General features: G+C 45.4%; 3 protein-coding genes across 4 annotated transcripts; 1 reads left to right on the top strand and 2 right to left on the bottom strand.

The window, feature by feature from the left end:
- The first annotated feature begins 747 nt into the window (after positions 1-747).
- mcm10 (minichromosome maintenance 10 replication initiation factor) lies at positions 748-8,413 on the top strand. Of its 2 annotated transcripts, none has more exons than XM_068586770.1 (18): positions 748-935; positions 1,667-1,718; positions 1,805-2,098; positions 2,189-2,422; positions 2,594-2,734; positions 2,860-3,061; positions 3,212-3,377; positions 4,254-4,421; positions 5,031-5,147; positions 5,265-5,467; positions 5,807-5,901; positions 6,102-6,209; positions 6,733-7,221; positions 7,401-7,531; positions 7,698-7,811; positions 7,930-8,075; positions 8,175-8,217; positions 8,306-8,413. In XM_068586770.1, exons 2-18 carry the CDS (start codon positions 1,712-1,714, stop codon positions 8,387-8,389), a joined length of 2,742 nt encoding a protein of 913 aa, XP_068442871.1. In that variant the 5' UTR covers positions 748-935; positions 1,667-1,711; the 3' UTR covers positions 8,390-8,413. The 2 variants fall into 2 exon arrangements, with proteins under 2 accessions (XP_068442871.1, XP_068442870.1); XM_068586769.1 differs by having other exon boundaries at positions 2,591-2,734.
- A 938-nt stretch (positions 8,414-9,351) lies between these two features.
- On the bottom strand, positions 9,352-13,601 carry ucmaa (upper zone of growth plate and cartilage matrix associated a). Its single transcript, XM_068586906.1, has 5 exons — positions 13,523-13,601; positions 12,718-12,777; positions 12,520-12,612; positions 10,587-10,685; positions 9,352-9,768 (listed from the first exon to the last, which is right to left on the bottom strand). Exons 1-5 carry the CDS (start codon positions 13,578-13,580, stop codon positions 9,680-9,682), a joined length of 399 nt encoding a protein of 132 aa, XP_068443007.1. The 5' UTR covers positions 13,581-13,601; the 3' UTR covers positions 9,352-9,679.
- A 1,594-nt stretch (positions 13,602-15,195) lies between these two features.
- phyh (phytanoyl-CoA 2-hydroxylase) lies at positions 15,196-19,738 on the bottom strand. Its single transcript, XM_068586548.1, has 9 exons — positions 19,603-19,738; positions 18,722-18,777; positions 18,294-18,404; positions 17,925-18,093; positions 17,650-17,731; positions 17,352-17,533; positions 17,115-17,264; positions 16,207-16,341; positions 15,196-15,815 (listed from the first exon to the last, which is right to left on the bottom strand). The coding sequence occupies exons 1-9, from the start codon at positions 19,672-19,674 to the stop codon at positions 15,762-15,764; spliced, it is 1,011 nt and encodes a 336-aa protein (XP_068442649.1). The 5' UTR covers positions 19,675-19,738; the 3' UTR covers positions 15,196-15,761.
- Between the last annotated feature and the right edge of the window lie 651 nt (positions 19,739-20,389).

Genomic DNA, 20,389 nt, shown 5'->3' with positions numbered 1-20,389 from the left:
GGTAACACCAAAAATCAAATCAATAGTTGTAAATTGCAAATTTGTGGTATCTGTAACTAGACAGGCTGTGCGTAATAGCGCATGAACAAGATTGCAAGTGGCTCCGTTACGCATGACTGTATACGGCCCCAGGAAAGCTCAATTTGCATATGCAATACGTCGTTAGAAAGCCTGAAGTCTCCTATGTAGTCAATAAGAGATGGGCTGACGGCAGGTGTTGGACCCCGGGAAAGAGCAAAGAAGAATAAATTAATATTGCCATAAAGAGCTCTAAGAGAAGGCAGAATAACTTGATTTCTTCACACAATATCTGCCTCATGTACGAACAGCAGTAGGTTGAAGGATATATATCTAACACGCTTTTTGACTTGCAGCCGTCTCGCTGACCTGCACTAAGCCGCTCGGTCCACGTGCCGCACGGTCCACATGTCCTTGTTTAGCACATACCATGTGGAGTGGGTGGACCAAAGTGGACATCGTACGCCCCCTGCTGGGCACCGCTGGCGACCATCAGCCGCACTATTTCGACAATACCTGAGAGGAATGTAAAGTTTGACGGACAGTGAATAGGTCTGATGTGGCAGAACCTGGTTGAACGCCATCGTATGGCAGTGTTAAGGCTTTTCTACGAGATGGAAGAAACCTGTTTTTCAGTCAGGCAGATCGTTGGGCAGCTACTAGATTTTCGACAACACAGAAGGGTCCTTCGTTTAGCGCCAGTTTAGATTTCCCTCGCTCCCAGTGATGGTTATACAGACGACAATACATGCTTAATGTATAATTTTTTTATAGACTATAACTTTTGACTTTACCAACGTCACGCGTCATGCTGATTATTGGCAAACAAACAACTTATTGACGGGTTGGACGTCGTTGGTAACTCCGTCAAAAGTTGCATTAGAGCTTGCGAAAGACACAAAGCTGTGACACCCGAGGTAAGTTGGCTATCTCGTTAAAGAAATACATCAACCTAAATGGAAAGTTACATTTTAAAGATTGTATTTGATGAACGTTTCATTGTGTTACTCACAGAAGAAACGAGCGTTATGAGTCAGTAGCTGTCCAGCTTGAACCTGACAGTTTAAAGGGGTCCGAGCTTCTCTGAGACAAGTGGCCTCAAGCTGAACCTCTCAATACTTAACATGTCTTTATTTAATCTATTGAAAGATACTTTCAGTATAGGGTTTTCTCACGGACTTAACCCACGGTCAGTGTGTTATTGTGTATTGTTGCATCAGAGCTTTGGGATAAAACAGTGAGAACCATGATGGAAATTGCACATTTAAATGTGACATCAAACTGGAAGAGTGCCAATAAAAGAGTGAAACTGCAACAAAATGTCTAGCACATTAACAGCTGTTGACCTCCTGTGATGCAACATTATTCAATATGGGGTTAGATTGGGAATAGGGAGATTTGAAAGTGTTACAAGAAAGGACAGATATGCTACAATTAATCTAGCTAACTCCCTGAAATATACAGGAAATTGCACACTTCAATTGAGTGTCAGTTCTACTTTAAAGCTGAGTCTTAGACAGTTCACTGGAACATTTAAAGTGTTTCAAACTCTTTTGTGTGTGTGTGAGAAAACAGTCCAGCCACTACAAGTCATGTTATTATAAGAGAATAATAACTGTCTTTGAACTGTTTGAACTGTCTTTTGAAGGTCAGCAGTTCGTCTGAAATTGGCACCGCTGTTAACATCTCTACAATGGACAGTGAGTATTATGGGATTCAAAAAATCTTCAAGTAGAGCTTCTTAAATAGGTCAAAACACAAGACAGCTCATGTCTTGTCTGTCCAGGTGAGGATGATCTGGACATGTTGACGGCACTGCTGGCCGAGAGTGAGGGAGTCCAAGAAGAACAGGGCGGTCAGGAGCAGGCAGACGACTTGGAAGGCCTGTTTGACGCCGATGAGGAGGGCGAGTACACGGAAGGTGTCGAGGAGGAAGGGCCAGGTGTGGGGACGAAGGACGCCGTGTCAGATGTCTTCGGGGAGGTGGATGACATTGAAGAGGAAGAGAAAGACACTAAAAGAAAAGGAAGCGATGAGGAAGCCTGCGAGAGCCTGGACAGGTCCAAGGAGGACTTACAAGGTGTGTGTCGCTGCTCTCTCTCCTCTTTTTTGAGTCTAGTTGCTGGACAACGTATGTGTTCAACCGTTTTTAAATGTCTGCCTTCCTCAGACGAGCTGAGGCGCATGCAGGAGCAGATGCAGCGGTTGCAGAAGCAGCTGGAAGCAAGCCAGACGGTCTCCCCTTCATCTTCTACTCCGGTCCCAACTGCAAGGAGCTCAGTGGGTCCTAAACCAATGACACGCAAAGTGACACCCAATCCGACACCTGCTCGACCGCCGACCTCCAAACTGACCCCGGCCAAACCGACTTCTACCACGCAGCAGAGGGCCAAGACACCATCAGGTAAACGTTCGGTTGTTCACCAACAACAGCAGGTGTCAATCTGAACTCCACTGGCCACGTTTTCTTTTTCTTTTTTTTCTACACGTGTACAGGTGTAATGTACAGAATAAATTGATAAAAACACAAATAAAATAAAAAGTCCATTCAGTTTTCCTTGTCTTCCGACAGCAGCAACATCCTCAACCACTCCAGTTAGCGGAGGAGGTCTGAAGCTCCAGGATTCCTGTGACTTCTCTGATCAGCTGAACAATGCTGACTCCTTCAAGCGCAAACCCAGGGTCGCTCACCCTACCAAACCCAGCACATCGCCAGGTAAATCTTATCCTTCTGCAGTCCTTTTATGAAAACCAGAGGTGCTGAATTATCAGAGTGTATTTCTCTTCAAAAACTTATTGTGTACCTATTTGAGTGTATTTTCTTTACTGTTTTCTCATCAGAAGACAGAGGTCCACTGGTGGAGATAAAGATCGGTGGCACCTTCCAGCCGGTAGAGAGCAGCAGTAAGGTCTTCAGTCCTGCGCGTTCGTCTCCGGCTTCTCAGCGCAGACCTGCTGCATCAACAGGAACACCCAAACCTTATTCTCTTCCTCCCCTTCCTAAAGATGTGGGTGTTGAGAAATACTCAGGACTGCGGCTCAGGTGAGGACACCAGAGAAATGCTCGCTTTTTAAAATGAAACATCAGCAACTGAGGGTCTGAATTTGTGTCTCATACACACAAACAAATCCAGGTTGTTTTTATTTTTTCATCCAGTTTTTCAGTCTGATTCTGGGCTCTTTTTTGATTCAGAAAACCGCGCGTTTCCTCCTCCGAGATGGACCGCAAGATGGCCGACCGCCGTCGGATCCGTCTGTCGGATGTGCCGGAGCGTTTGGCTCGGGAGAAGCTGGAGGATAGCGACTGGGTGACCTTCGCTGTGCTGGTCAACAAATACACACCACAAAGCAACAGCAGTGTAGGTCCATGCTTAAACCTCCCATCCCTGGTTGTGACCCTGAAATCACTCCTATTTGTCTTGATTTCAGGGAACTGTAAACTATCATACACAACAATTATATATATATATACATACAAGTATTTTTGTTCTTGTAGAGCTCTGCTATTTTGCATTTGATGTAATTTTCTGAAACAAGAATAGAGCGACATCGCCTCTATGTTTGTTAGGGAAATACCTGCTAGTTCCCCATGTAAAAACATGCACCGAGCAACTCTGCATCAGGTGGCGACCTCCGGTTCTGCTGAGTGAGTCTATGCAGAAGTGTCTTAAAACTTGCATTCTTTCAACTGGCCAGCAGGAGGCGACTCTCTACTTCTCACATGATTTTGTGAACATTGTAAACGTGAGTTTATGGTCTCAACCTCTAGTTTTAGGTCTTCTTTAATACAGCACGATGTTCATTTCATAAATGATGGTCCTTTTAGAGTCAAATAGATCATAAAGCAGAGCGCGCTTTAGGGCGTGGCTGATCAACAGGGCGTTGTTTCGTTCCACAGAGACACATTTGTTTAAAATTCTTTTCAAATTGATGCTGCGTACAATTTAAATTCATACTTTGTGGATATTTTTTTGTGAGAAATGGCCAAATGTATACTAGATTAGCAAGAATTTATTGCATGTGACGTGAGCTTAATGGACATACGCTCACCTCTCCAAACTGCGTTGCGTCTCTTCAGGCTGTCTAGTAAATGATGGCGAGGTACGTTAAAGTCAAGAGCCAAAAAACACATGAGCTCATATATTATGTGCTGTTGCAAGCATTCAATGCAAATATACTCGGTCGCTGCAACTTGCAAATTTCCCCCCTGCTGACTGAGCGCGTCCTCTCCGCAGGGCAAAACCTTCAGCATCTGGAAACTGAACGATCTCCACAACCTGGAAGTGTTTGTGTCCCTGTTGCTGTTCGGCGAAGTCCACAAAGAGCACTGGAAGACGGAGCCGGGCACCGTCATCGGACTCCTCAACCCGAACCAAATGAAGCAGAAGGAGGGCTACGACGGGGTGAGTGGACGCCGTGGGCTGTGTGTGACGTCCATTCAGAGGAGAAGCCGGTGTTTCTCTTGTTACCTGCTGCAGTCATTTTACTGTTTCTTACATCCTTATCAGAGATGTCTTGTTCATGTCGAGAGCCTCGAGTCATTTGTACCAAACAGAAGTCACATCTTAATGTGAATCTTAACCTTCACGTGACAGAGTCTGAACCAAATATAATTATAGATGCTTGTAATTACAATATGTCATAGCATTAAATGATATATGGCTGAATAAGGATGGAAATCACATGTGTCTTTGAAAACCTGTAAAATGGTCATTGAACACACATGGAAAATGAGAGAAAATGTTAAATGTCCAGGGAAATTATTTCAACATTCTCCTTCTTTCCTTCATCTGAGAATAAACTACAAGGTTATCTCTCTGTTGGAGTTAAACAGTTAAACTAGTTAGCCTGTTTGGTTGCGTTGCTAGAGTTGACGCGCGTGCGACAAGGCAACACAAGAAAAGATTTGTTTGTTCTCAAAACACTTCGTACGCTCTGATTGGACATCGCGCGTCGCTGCTCTGAGCGGATTCCCCTTCAAAAAAGTAAAAGCTTGTTTTGAACGTGTGCAGGTGAGCCTGACGGTGGATAACCCACAGAAGCTGCTGCTGATGGGTGAAGCTCAGGACTACAGCACCTGCAAGGCCATGAAGAAGAACGGGGACCCCTGCTCTCAGATCGTCAACATGGTGGGTCAACCTTCCCCCTTGCTCGATGACCTAACCGTACTTCTAAATCCATGTTCCCGTCGGGGATCGGTGGGTCCCGTCACGTCTCACAGTCTCCGTGTGGCCGTTCGTTCACAGTTCGAGTGCGAGTTCTGCCAGTACCACGTCAAGGCCCAGTACAAGCAGATGAGCTCCAAGAGGGCCGAGCTGCAGTCTACGTTTTCCGGCAAAGCCCCGAACAAGCTGAAGGGGAGGGGCAAGGGCGGCAGCCTGAGAGAGCGGCTGTGTCAGGACGGCTTCTACTACGGAGGCGTGTCCTCGCCCACCTGCGCCGCCTCACTGTGAGTGATGTCATGGTTTATTCTTGGAAATATTTGTTTTCATTCTTGCAAGTTTTCCACAAACCACCCGCTTCTATGTACTCTATATAATCAATACAAATACAACTACTGTTATAAATAATAAATACAGAAAAAAACATATAACTCTTACTGTTTGTATGCAAAAGACAGTGAGAGACATTTGGATTCTGGCAGAAATTCTATTCAGCACTTTTTACGGTGTGTGTGTGTGTTGAAGTCAGTTCTTGCAGGCTGACTTCTTCCAGGAACACAGCGCGGGACTGGGCAGGATCTGAGCTTCCTGACATTTTTAGTAACTGATCTGTGTGTTGTTTGCAGATCGTCGTCCAAACCGAACAAACCCGGCCAGACGACTCTGGACAAGCTGTTTGTGAAAGGCTCTGCTCAGCTCGTCAATCAGGCCAAGAGGCTGGGTGAGCACCGGCGCTCTCTCTCTCTCTCTCTCTCTCTCTCTGTCTCTCTCTCTCTCTCTCTCTCTCTCTCTCTCTCTCTCTCTCTCTCTCTCTCTCTCTCTCTCTGTCTCTCTCTCTCTTTCTCTCTCTCACACTCTATGCGCAAACCTGAAGACTGTCGGATAACCTGATTGCGTCTTTCTTTTTCTCTTCATTTTTAGCCATGAAGTCCGGTGAAATTGCAGGTTGTTCAAATGAATTTAGGAGCCTGTTGTCAGAGCCGACACCCGGAGCTCTGCAGCTGAAGAAGCACTTGCAGGGCAGCAAAGGTACACAACCTGGAAACATCTCTGTGCCTTTCACGGCTCTAGCTATGAATTAATGAATTGCTTCTTTTTCATTAATATCAATTTTGTTGTTGTTTTTATACACACTTTATTTCTAAAGTCTGTATACGTTTCTAAAAACTTTGTCCCACGCTACCTGATGTAGGTTTTACTTGAACTGAAAAAATCCAAACTAACCCTTTCAGTAATTTCCTAACTTAGCACAGGTAGCGTCGACTCAGCAGATGCCAGAGTGAACATTATTCACAACCTCCATCACAGCTTTTTGCTAACTACTGACTGAAAACCACAGAAAGAACAAAGATGGAGTTCTGATAAAATCTAATCTAATACTTATCAACTTTCCAGTATTGACACTTCGGTTTCTTCCTGAACTGCCATGCATTCCTGAAATTCGTTGCTAATGTGAAAGTCTCTTTTTCAAACAACTATTTCAGACAATGTCCAGTAATGTAAATGTCAACCTCTGCCCACCGCCTTTCATTAACCTGTCGCACATCTTCAGCCTCCAAAGACACAGCTCCAGTTCAGTCCATCTCCGCCTCGGACCTGCTGAAGCAGCAGAAACAGGGGCAGCGGGAGTTCCTGCAGAACCGTCGGCGGAGGGCGGAAGAGATCCAGAAGAAGGGGCTGCCGAGCTCAGCCGGGCCAAGACCCGGGACGTCGTCCTCCTCGCTGGGCCGGGGCGGCCTGATGTCCCCAAAAGCGGCATCCGACGTCCCCAAGACCACGCAGAGCCCCGCGGCTCCCCACGCGCCCACACTGGGCCGAGGCTTCGCTGAGGGCGAAGACATCCTCTTCTTTGAGAACAGCAGCCCGCCGGCGCCCGCCCCCACGGCCCTCGGCCTGTCTGCTACCAAGCTAGCCGCTCTGAGGAAGCTGAAAGCCAAAGGGACGGCGCTCAATAAGGAAGACCCCAATGCTGTGAAGAGGAAGAGGAGCAACGACGGCGAGATCAGCGCCCGAGTGGAAAAGAATCTGACCTCGCCCAATGGTACACAGTGAATAACAATCTAAATATTGTACACGGCAGGAGCTCACATAACAACATCCCCATCAAAGAAATGTGTGCACCCATGGGTGAAGAATGTTTTGCTCTTGCTTTTGATGAAGGCAGAGTTCGCATTTACCGAATTTAAATCAACTTCTTTGTGCCTCTTACTTCCTGCGCAGGCGACTCGTCCTGCAATGAGGAAGAGGAACCATCCCAGAAGAAGAGGCGGGAACAGCTCCTCTACATCCAGTCCGAGGGGTTTCAAAAGATCCTCAACGCCAAATCTCGCCACGATGCGGCACTACAGGCGGTACGACAAGTTGGAACTTAACCATGTGCTTCCTCGTTTGACTTTAGATGTACGGTAGATCTGTTTTTGCAAACGTTTCTGCAACTCCAGCTGCATATTATCCACGCGTGAAACACTGTTAAGTGTGTTTGAATTCAATCAGAATTAAATCTGAATCTCCTTTCAGGCGGAGTACCAACTGCAGGAGCGCTACTTCGATCCGCTGGTGAAGAAGGAGCAGATGGAGGAGAAGATGAAGGGCATCAAAGAGATGAAGTGTCGTGCCGTTAGCTGTAAAAAGGTACTGTTTACTTGGTTCAGATATGTATAGATACGTAAGAGTTCATGAGATTTATCTGTTACTTGGTCAGAAGCAAAAAAAAGTAAGCCGTTATTTTCCCATGCTCCTTTGCTTCCAGTGTGGTTATACCTACTTCAAGCCGGCAGACCGTTGTGTGGAGGAGAAGCACAACCTGCATTGGCACGACGCCACCAAACGATTCTTCAAATGTTCCTGTGGACAGAGAGCCATCTCTCTGGACAGACTGCCGAACAATCACTGCAGGTTAATATGATCTTTTCGTGTCACCTGCTCCCTCATACCTTTTCCATAAGTTGTAATAACATGCACATTATAACGGGTGTTTATTTTGTACTGTTCCAGTAACTGCGGCTTGTTTAAATGGGAGCGCGACGGCATGCTGAAGGTAAAGTCTCTCTCTGACTCACAGATCACCCGTCCTGTCGTGGTGAGAGAAAGCAGAGCTGATGCTCCTCTCTGTGTGTGTGTTGCAGGAGAAAAGAGGCCCGAAGATCGCCGGAGAGCTCCTCCAGCCTCGAGGAGAGGAGCACGGCAAGTTCCTCAACAGCATGCAGTGACGGGCCCAGGATTAGTCTTCCGCCTGTAATTTAAATGTCTCAACATTGCATTTTGTATGAATTATGTTTTAAAGTTTGATTATGTCAATTTTATTGTGATTTTATTGGATGTGCTTTAAATGAGATGATTAAAGCAATGAGTTTCCTGTCAAATGTTTGTTTTCTGAGAAGCAGAGCTGGGAAGTAAGAAACTAAATCATATTCAGTAGTATAAGTTATTAGTATCACACGGTTTGCTGTGAAAAAGGCCTTTTCAGATACGAGCTCAAACATAAACCCAACTTCAGCTCTGAGGAATGACAAGAAGATAACTCCTAGACGAGAGCAACAGAAAATCCAAACGACGCCATACAACAGTGTGATCTGAATGAGAGCGGGCACTTCAAGAAAGGTAGAGGACCGTCTACAATATTACCTTCAGGCTTTATTTACCAATCAATCTTCTGCTAAAAATGTTAAAGAAAATAATCCTGTGTTCAACTTGTCAGATGGACTTTAGCTTACAGCACCCTGACTCCCTTTTTATTTTATTTCGAGAATCAGTCACCTGCAGCAGGACACAAGCACACTCCATGTGTTATAGTGATGAGTCTGTGAGCCAATAGAGATAATACAGTGGAGAGATCAAATCTGGCTTTTGGATTCAAAGCTTTGTGGCAGTCAGTAAGTACGGAGTGACACGTTTGCGCTCATCCCGTCACTTTTTTCCCCCTCCTCCTCTGTCACCACCTACTGTTTCCACTCTGAAATGTGGGATTGGTTTTATCCTGATGACTTCTGCAGCTCGTCTCCTCTGCTACTCCACACCGCCTCCCTCCCTCTGCATACTCCACATACCAGACGGCGCTAGAGTGAGTTCAAACACATCAGTGGTCTGGGCATCAGGAAACGCATCCTCATAAATTTGTCATTTTGACTTAAAGGCATGAAGAATAAGGCTACAGTCAATGTCAGTTGTAATGTACAAGGTTGATTTAATGCTGCTAATGCCACAGGCTGACATAAAAGGACATTGTATAACTTGTATGTACAAAAAAAAGGTCAGAAAAACCAGCATGCAAAACATAGTCTCCATTTAATAACGTTCATCATACATACCCAAACTGCACTTTTAATAAATGTTACAGTTTGACGTGGAGACATATTGCACAATGTAAGTTTGTATGAAAACAAAGCAAAGAACATCTTTATTTATGTAGAGAAAAATGAAGAGACGTGGACATCATTTCTGCCCTCAGGCGATGGCAGCGTGAGCGCTGCTGCACCGGGCGGCTGCAGGCGGCCGGACGCTCAGTGGAACCAGTAGTAGCGAGGCTGGAGGCCGTCGTAGTGATACTCTCGCATCTGCTCATTCACCTCCCTCGATCTCTCATCTTGCTCTGCGGATACATTCTTTTAGATTTGATACCAAAGGGTCACATGACTGATGATGATATGTGTCAGAGGTCACCAAGCAGCTGACCCAAGCTAGTTACACGCTTGTGAACAACGTGGAGCATTTATCGACGCAAAAGCCTGTCACTTCCTTCAGGAGTTACAGAGAAACAGATGCCGACGAAGGTGTGGTGATTCTGGGCTGGTTGAACCACACCCTGCTTTTGCAATCGCAGCGCTTGTCACTCCGCTTGTGACCAGGGTAAATAAATGACGAGAACGAGAGAAGTCCATTGGCTGGAGGCTCGACCAGGCATCCAGTGTACGACACGTTTTCAGACCCAAACCACCCAAACACCCTGCGACTCTTAAAACCCTCTCGCGCCGTTATGGGATCCCAGTTCTTAGTTTAGAAAACCATTTCACACCGAAACAGACGGCCGCGAGAACAATCGTCTGCTTGGGGTCGACCACAAATGGACGCTTTGGATTTCGGTCTCCTCGTTGTGGTCCAGACTCGCGGGTGCCGAGAGGTTTCGTTCGAGATCCGATCTCTTCCCTCGCTCGACGTGGTCCCTCTAAGGAGCCCTCTCGTGACGAGCGGCATTCAAGTCAATCGCCGGTTTTTCTCAAGGATGTGTTTACTGATCCAAAGTCTCCACCCCCCATCTTTCTGTGTCTTTCCGTCTTTTTTTATTTTTGATATCTTCCCTTAATTTCTACTTTTGTTTGTCATTGAAGCGCTGCGATGGCTGCACTCTTAATTTGAGGGAAGACAGGTTTGGGAGGAAAGCGTTTGACATTTTTGAATCCAGGGTCTCACCATCGCGCACCTCCTCGGCGTAGTTCTCGTTCTCGTCCCGTTGCTCCTCGTTGTTCTCCCTCCTCTGCTCGCTCGCGGAGAGCCATACCTTCTGCTCGGCTGTGGGGAGAAGAAGGGAGAGGATACTGATGGATGAAGCTCAGTATGCCACTGCGGTCCAGACTCATCTCTATCTCTGAGGCTTTTTGTACATTCTCTATAAACATCTCCGCTCCCAGAGGATGAGCTCTAGTGGCCACCTGTCACTCTCGTCCCACCAGCAGCTCAGTTTCCACTTGTCCTGTGAAGTATCGCAGTACCTACACTACATAATGGGGTCAACTCCTCTGGTCGCAAAAATAAGTCTGATTGTATGGAAGTCTATGAGGAATCGACCCCACTTCTCTCTTGATTTATTCCCTCAGTAAACATGAGTTCATGTCTCAATCTCTAGTTTCAAGTCTTCTTCAACACGGCATGATGTTCATTTAGTAAACGATGGTCCATTTTAGAGTCAAGTACACCATAATCAGGAGATGCTTCAGGGCGGGGCTACCTTGGGACCAGGTCACCACCAGAGACGTACACGCGACTCCTCCGCCTTCCAAGTATAGTCCCTTCTGTTCAAATCCAAGATGGCCATCGCCAAAATGTCAAACTCGGCTTCCAAACCGCAGTCCAAAATCCAATTGGTGACGTGACAACGTCCAATTCTTCTGTTTATGTCTTTGGGTATCGGGCCACGCGAAGGGAACAGGGACCGGCCTTAGTGTTTATTACTAATAAGCAAATGTCAGCGTTTCAACTGCTTAACATCCCGCTACACTCACTTCACATGTAAAACTACTCTCCTGTGTGCTGCTTCTGTTTCTCTTCATCGCTGCAAATTCATCCCATTTATTTTCCAAAATCAAATATGATAAGTGTTTTCTCTTTCTGGGGAGTTTGATTAGCCTGATAGCTTGAGACTCACTTTGACTTAAACTTGTATGATGTCCTTTTATCTTTCCCTGATATCTCTCATTGACTTCAGAATGAAAGATCACAAAGAAAGGTATGAAACTTTTAAGGAAGTTTGGGGGGAAAACAACCACAGCTTTAAGAAAACTGCTCTGAGGTCACACTTAGTTATGCAACCATCCAACATCTGGAAATATTTCATAAAGCCGTTTGGATAGAATAATAAAGCGATGCAGCCAGGAGGGACAGTCTAGTTTTTCTCTTGGTGGATTTTGTATCTTGACTAAATGAGGTTAAACTGATTATCACGAAAGCCTCAACAAGCTCTCCTCAGTGTTAAGCTGAGGGCCGACACCACCTGTGCATCACCTTCTGGCAAAAACAAAGAAATAAAAAAAAGTCCTTCCAGTTGCTCGGCTGTCCGCTCGGGTTCTCATAAACCGTCTTGGCAAAGGACACAAGTGTTATTTTACTTCTAAGATGTTTGGTGGTTTGGTGAAGAGAAAGTAATCCACACACTTTACTGGAAATACGAGCGACAACCGGCGGCGGCAGCAAATCGACAAAGTCTGGCCATTTTGTTATGCTTTCATTAAATGAAGACCGGAATCCTGTCTCGGAGTTATTTTGGTGCTCGTGGAAGACGACGAGTTCCCGTGTGTTTTGCTGCTTTGGCCTCTTCCCAGTTCATTTGGTTTGAAGTGTGTATCACACTGACGCTGGCAGCGGAAGAATGAGCTTATTGTACCGAGAAAACTGGGAGAGGGAGAGCCTGCTCCATACTACCCTGTGACTCCTTCTGCAGCCTCCAGCGTGTGTGTCTGTGTCTGTGTGTGTCTGTGTGTGTACTATGTGGAACAACACCTGCTGGAGTTTGCTCTACTCTCTCTCCATTTCTCTCCCGAACTTCCACAGCTCGCAATCTCAAAATCTCAAACCACATCGTCCTCGCAACTGCAGGCCGAGAGGCGGATGGGGCTCTGGGAGGACTTGCCTTGCTGCTCATAGTATCGGGTTGAGCGGCGACTGCGGCGCTTGAAGAAGTTGGAGGCGTCCGACTCGGGCACGAACACCTGCCGCGCTGCGCCTGAAGTGCCAGGGGTCAGAAGGTGAAGGTCACACGGGTAGAAAAAAAAAACATTTTTGGCACTCTGTTATTTGAGAACAGGTCAATGGCTTGAACGAGTGTCACCTTCGGGATCGGCTGCCTTTGAGTCGCCCCGCACCGCCGCGCTTCCCACCTCACCGGAAACTGTGTGGGGAAAGGATGAAATGCATAAATGTGTGCTCGAAGAGTCAGTGCAAGTGGCATTTTTATTCATGAGGATTTGGCGTAAAGAGTGTTTTCTTCTTTGTCCCTTTGCTAAAGAGGACCATGAACACCTCATGTGTCTCTCATATAGACCTCAGACCTCCATACAGGCACAGTAGACCTTTACATCAAGCTTTTGAGCCTCAGAGCTCTTGATTTAGTCCGTTGGATGTTTGTGCCAAAGAGACTTCTAAACCTTCTGCTTCCCCTCACGGTTAGAAACCATGTCTCTAATACTACACCAAAGTCACTGCAAACTAAAATACATCGTCTAATGTGCGTTAGCTTCATTTGTTTCTCTACAAATGTGACCGATATTTAATCAAACTCAAACAGCCACAACCATAATTTCTCATAGTTATTGTATAAATCGTAAGATGTCGTCTAACAATCATCACTTCACTCTCTGTCATGGATCATTTCAAATTAGTGTTATTATTGATGCCACGCCCGCGAGGACACCGATTGGTCCCAGCTGTCCTCTGGACACATGACTCAAACTTTGATGCAAATAAATCTTACTTTTCCATCTAAAAAACAATAACTACAAATTGATTCACATTGATCCCTGAATTGCAAATATTAAGCTGAAATTTCAAAATAAATGTGAACTTTAAAACTCAACAACTGACAGATTCCCCACTAAAAAAACATTTTCCCCCAGCGACCCAGACAAGGTACTCACAGGTGAGGATGAGGAGGGTGGTGAGCAAAGAGAGCACGAAGACTCGAGTCCAGAACATCTTGAGAGAGAAAAGCAAGAAGTCCAGTGGATCCAGCGGGCACCTCGAGGAACTGAGCTGGGAATAGTGAGGAAGGTGGGAGAGTGGGAGGAGAAAGAGGAAGAGAGGAGAGGGGAGGGAGGCTGCTGGATTACCAGCTGCCCAAGAAAAAGAAGAAGAAAATGAGTGATGAGGGGAGTTAAAGGTCGGCATTAAGAAAGATGGCAAGCACATCAAATAATGTCAATATACGAATATGTATTGTTATTATCATGCATGTCACCAGCATGTATGTATCTGAGATGCATCTCTTTGGCCTAGTTTTATTGAGTCTCGGGTCACATGCTGTCAAACTGTAAGGGTGGATGAGCTGACAGCAACGAGGACACATCTCACACCGCCAGCCGACCAGGGATCGAAGATTCGTCCTGGAGGTCAATGACCCCGTTGTTCCTTTTTGGGTGGAGTTCAAACAGAGCTCCACGTTAGCTGTCCTGAGTCAAAACGTTGTGTTTTTCATTTTCATTGCAGGTTCAACTTCAGTCCGTCGGCTCAAAGTTCACAATTCGTTTGTCCTCCGACTGTGTGTGAGAGATGGAGTGAGATTTGGTATGCGTTTCCTCCGAGAGGAAACTGGGCAGAGATGACTGGCTGCTTTGCTCAGGAACGCAACATCTGATCTGCTGTGTGTGTGTGTGTGTGTGTGTGTGCGAGTGTGTGTGCGAGAGAGAGGCCCCGTGAGATGTGTGTTTGCGTGAGTGTGTGTTTTCATATGCATACTTCTGGGTGGGTGTGCGTATCTTGCACATTGTGGGTGGAGATGTGTAAACGTGCACGAGTCTCTGTCTGTTATTTGCTGTTTCAGGACGGCGTCGCAGGCCGTGTGGTTCTGATGTGCGTGTCAGTTTAACCCCCGCTGCGATGCTGACGGGGACCGAGCCTCCACGTCGTTTCCTGCATCTCTGAAACGAAGAGCCGTGAGCTCCCCGCTGGGTCCGGACCAAGACGCTGTTTAGCTCTCCTGCAACAGCTCTCCTTTTTTGGGCGGAGGTTCCAGTGCCAGGGAATAACCGGGCCTCCGTCTGACAAGCAGCCAAACCCTCGGAGGCCGCTGCTGTCCAAGTGTCGGTCAGTGTGGAACTACCGAGAAGCAGCATGCACGTTTGAATCTGTTTGAAGGTCTGAATCCAGACCAAGCAGTCCGATGTACTTGACAGGAAGATGTTTGTGTTGTTGTGGCCTGTCACCTGGCCAGGTGAGCTTGTAGGTAAAACCAGTCTCATCTGATGTGGCTTGAGGACTTCCCCCTCTCAGGTTACGTTGTTTACATCTCACCAGGGATGCAGCCGTAGTTCACGCAGTGTGCATGTCACTTGGACGGATGAGATTTCTCCAGATCAATCAATAAATACATCATAAACCAATCGGAGCGCACTGTCCTTGAACGCAGCCTCATTCTCTCGTTGGTTTAAACGAACGATATTGTAGTTTCATGATTTTATGACATGTATTGGCATTTAATGTTGTTGACGTAATCCTTTATAATCGTATGTGAGAACTGTTACATTACAGGTCAAAGGAGCAGGTGTTTGTGTCTTTAAAGAAAAATAAACCAGGTTTTATTACCATAATTATTTTTATTATTATCAAAAAACTACATTTGCCACAGCAAGAATGTAGGAAACATACATTCATATGTTCATTATCAAACAGACATTAACACGTCCATACATTAATAAGGCACTATTTGTGTTAATTAACAAGAACTTCAATCATCTCTGATCATTCTGCTTAAATACAGCTTTCATTATTCTCTCTCTCTCTCTGTGTTTTAATCTTCTCTAAGGCTCGCTCTACGTCTCTGTCACTCACAGTTTGCTTACTTTTCTTAATCAACAGGCCATAAATCATCGTCCACTTCGCTTTCCATGAAGCTGTTGCTGAGTTAAACTGCAAAAAGCTTTATTTCCCATTTTTTATGCCCTTTTTTAGAATAACATCGATTACATTCACAAAAATGTTACGAGCACCTCAATTAAGCAACGTGATCTAAACATGGCGTTCCTCCATTTCTAAAGAAAATGAGATCTTTTTATTTCCTTTATGACAAGAAGCCTTGAAAACTTTCCGTGCTGGAACGAAAGCGTCATCCAATGACGTCGTCGATCTGCGCTGACGTGGCGTTTTCTTCAGGCTTCACTTTCACAGCGAGGTCCTCTCTCCTTGCACCAGGCGGCCTTTGAAAGCCCAGGTGTCCTATGGCGGGAACATAGAAACAAGTTTAAAGGCCAGTTCCACAAGAACAAACCTTAAAAAAAAAGTATTTTCCATGAACATGTTATCTATATACAACTACATTACGTCCCAGAGGTAATAAAGCCAGTTTACTGATTTATTAACGCTTATTTTTTAGCACAATACAATACAAGCCGGCTGTGATTTCAGGTTTCCTCTCAGTGAGCTGAGCTCTAAATTGTGCGTCTTCAAAGAAGCACACATTTAAAAACAAGCTAATGTTCATTCTCATGGATTTATTTACGGCTTTTGTCTGACTAAAATAAATTTGGCCTCATCGTATTGTGTGCAAGTAAAAAATATTTTAAAATCCAGTATTGAGTTGACGTCGTGTTGAATGGGAGCGTCTGACCTTAAAGGTAATTCCGTCGTCCACAGCGTACTTCCTGGTTGCGATGTCCGTCACTTCCTTCTCTATGTTTTCCTGCGTGGTTCCCTTCACGTCGATGTAATAGCAGTCAGCGCTGGCGTAGTGGCAGGAGATGGCCTACACACACACACACACACACACACACACACACACAACGGACTATAACATCTGGAAAATGAAGTGTCCCTTTCAAGCAGTATAAAGTTAACCACATAAGAACAATTGGAACTCATTTATTTCGTAAAGGAGTGCCCTTGGTTTTCAGATTTTTTTCATAATTTGAAATAAAGTTAATCCTATTCACTACTAGCAAATTTGAAAGCGGCCAGATTACTTTAGATTTAGAATCCATGCAAAAAGATAACTATATAGACTTGCTGCTCTCTGGAGTACATTCACAGGTTGTTACACTGCACCGTTGTCAAGCTAAGCGAGGGAGCTGAGGCTCGATTGGGTATGTGGAGTGTGTCGAGTTGGCACTACCGTGTTAGACCTGGAGGGAGAGGAGGTAGAGCTTCAGCTCAGGCCACTGGTATTTTATCTTTTTAGCTTATAGTTGATTATCTGTTCACAGGTTGTTGAACTGAGTGCTCTGAGATTATTGCTCTGCATCTCAAGGGAGCTGTGGTTCATTTGGGCATGACACACGACACGCTATCTGTTACGCCCCGAGTTTGTTCTCTTTTCTTTCAAAACCAATATACTCAGTTGAGGAGAAATTTATAGAGTTATCAATACTTTATGAATTCCCTTTATAAATTTGTCTCAATATTAGTCATAACAAACAGAATTCCCTATCTTTTTTACGTTTTGAATTTTGGTTTATTATTTAGACAAAAAACATTTTTCAGGGCTTGTTTGTTTGAGGTGCATTGTGGGTAGCGCGGTACCTTGCGAAAGCCCCGCGTCTGGTTCATGCCAGAGCCGTGGATGAGCAGCGGGTGGAAGAAGACGGTGTCGCCCTTCTCCATCTCCAGGTGCACCCTGGGGAGCTTCGGGTCAAAGTCGCGCACTCCGTGGTACATCTTGTTTACGCCACCCTGAGGACAGTGCACACGCGAGTGTGTGTGTTACTCCTAGCAGGCATTCACAGTGAATTTTGTGTGTGTGTGTGCATGTGTTTGTACCTCCCACTCTGGGTAGTCGTGCTCCCGCAGGGTGCTGGTGTGCGTCCCCGGCAGGACGACCAGACAGCCGTTCTGCCTGTCCACTTTCTCCATCGCGGTCCAGGAGCAGACGATCCTGTCGGCCGGGCGGAACGGGAAGTAGTGCAGGTCCTGATGCATCGGGTGGCGGGACGTCTTCTTCCCTGAAACAACAGTTGTTGTTCTTCGATAAAACCGGATGAGGCTTAACGCGGCAGTTACCGCTGTTTCTCCAGAGAAACACAAAGACAGCGTATCGTGAACTGGAATAACTGCGTACCTGCATCAGGAGGCTTGTTTATCAGCATCGTGTGCATAGCCATGATGTTGGGTCCGGTGAAACACTCGACGTAGTCCAGAATCTGACGAAGGGATGCACACATTATTTTGCCTTCACGGTGGTCAGGTATTTCAAATTGAAAAGGATTTTTTTTTAGAGTTCAGTCTGTTGGCATACATTTTTAAAATCGGTGCAGTGTGACGTTCATCTTAAAGTATTCATTGAAATCTAAACAGAAAAATAAAATGAAGACGTGCCGTGATCTACTTGCGTACCTGCTGCAAGGAGCAGTAGCGGAACAGTTCAGGCTCTTCCTGGAAATCCTGGAGTTTGGAGACCGCTTTTTGATCGGGTACAAACTCGGACTTGGAGATTGCCACGTCCCGCATCACCACCAGTCCGGGAACCTTGACTTCCTGTCGACAGACCCGTTCAAACGCCGCCCTGAGGGACGCACACGCAGAGAGACACACATAGAAAATGTTCAACGTCTGCAGGTCTGTAAAATGATTGTCATTATTATTAATTGTGGTGCAAGTATACAGTAAGATAACAATATCCCTGGAGACGCATCATAATGGATCAGCTGTATTTTAGAGTACTATTGTTTCTTCTTTGTGGTTGTCAGTGTCTCGTGTGCTCACTTGAACTTGTCGATGTCCTCTTCAGACACCAGGCTCTTGATGAGGATGAAGCCATTTTTCTCATAGAAGAGTCTCTGCTCTGGGGTCAGCAGGTCGGTGTCGTCCGTGTATCTGCCCAAAGAAAAGTTCAAACACACAAGCATATCAACATTTGTGTTATGACGAGGTCACTGTAAATGGGTTATGACTGATGTGATGTAAGTGAACGTTGCATTCAGTCGTTATCTTCTGAACAAATGACCCTAAACGCACCACCTGCCGCTGCACCCAGATAGCAGTAAAGTGGGACATCATGAGATGTGGACAAACTGTGTCAGAGGTGAATGATAAACATGCACTCCGTGAACTTGTTAAGAAACCTTCGGCCTAATTCAACCGGCTTCGCGTGTCTGAAGTGCAATGCCAACCTAAAATGAGTGTGTCCATACCTCAGTCTCTGTGGGGGACTGGAGCTGAGGGCCGGAGCAGAGGTTGGTGCAGCTCTCTGAGGGAAAGGCCGTCAAGGAGACCAGACGACTGAAAGCGCTTTACGACAGTGAAGTACAATAGAAAAGCCTTCGAATGATCTAATTGAACTTATTAATTAAAGACAAAACACTCGTTTTCCAGCTGACCCTGAAACATACATACATGCTAGCGTATCCTTTGCTCCTGAGTTTTTTTAAGCAAGCATATAAAAGCAATAACGGAACTGTAAAGTCTTAAACTGCTCGACTTAAAACACACTGATATTAGCGGCTGTAGTTACAGGTGTTACGGTTTAACAGGCGACCCTGTTAACTGGCGACATTCAGCCAAATGAAAATAAGAATGTCCTCGTGAATGCCATATTGTTGCATTGTTTAATATATATATATATATATATATATATATATATATATATATATATATATATATATATATATATATATATATATATATATATATATATATAATATATAAAAACAATGCGGCATTCACGAGAACACCTTCGTGTTATCTTCCCACATCTGTCTGTCTACAGCAGTTAACACGGTCGCCTGTTAAAGCGTAACACCGGCTACATTACGCGACGCTCCAGAAACAATGGCGACCTATTACTATTCAAAGTAACGGTGTGTCTCGGTTCCTGGAAGAGGCGGACATGCATTAACGCCGAAAACAACACCAGCAGGCAGTAGGTGCCCCTCCTGTACGACTGCGGGCCTGCAGTAAAGGACCCCGGTCTGGCCCACCAGAGCTGTCCGTCCGCCGGTCGGTGCGAGGCGGTCTGAAGCTCTGCTGGAGGGTCCCGATGATCGCGACACAAAGCAACTTAACAGAAGGATACGATCCTGGCAGGGGCTTGATCGAGATCAAGGTGATTGATCAGCAGCTTGAGTCTTTCTGCAGCCCGAGACATCTTCCAGTGCGGGTTGTATCCCGGTTGTGATCCCGGTGCACACCGATGACAGGAGAGAGCTGTGGTAACTGGGCCAAAGGGCGGAGTGACGAGAGCACGTCAACACACACTTTACATAACTTGTTCTGCACAAGCATCATTAAAATGAGACATTGCTTCCAGCAGCACAAAGGAAAAGGGCTTTAACCTCCATTGTAATGGTTTGACAGCAGAACATTTAGAGATAGATATGTAAAAACCTGTTTCAATATATACAGATTTATTTGTTTATATACATCTGCATGGCTATACACTAGAGGGATTAAAGGTCAGTATACGTGTTTGTGATTTAGGTAAACTCTCTCTTTAAACAGATGTATTATTGTGAACTTTTAGCACCGTAAACCTTTACAGGATAATACTAATAGATAGAATTGAATTAACTGTCGTCGCTGCAGCTTTTATCCAGCAGGCGGCGCCACACAACCAGAAATACAACTTAACCCTTGTGTTTATGGTTGGCTTTCCGATTTATGCCCGATGACCCATTTTTCTTTCTTTTTTTTTGGTTGTCATTCAGATGATGGCTCTTGATATTAATATCCATCCTTTCTAATGAATTAATTAACCCAATCGGTCAAATTACGGAAGGAGATGAATGAATTATTCACAACATGGCACAAACATCGTTTAAACTTTAAGTGATATATTTCTCTCTCTTATATATATATATATA

The sequence above is a fragment of the Clinocottus analis genome, unplaced genomic scaffold (genome assembly GCF_023055335.1).
Source record: "Clinocottus analis isolate CAN_PGR_092001 unplaced genomic scaffold, fCliAna1.0.p SCAF_20, whole genome shotgun sequence".
Classification (NCBI taxonomy): Eukaryota; Metazoa; Chordata; class Actinopteri; order Perciformes; family Cottidae; genus Clinocottus; species Clinocottus analis.
The sequence above is the reverse complement of the archived record's forward strand: the minus strand, read 5'-3'. Positions and strand labels throughout refer to the sequence as shown.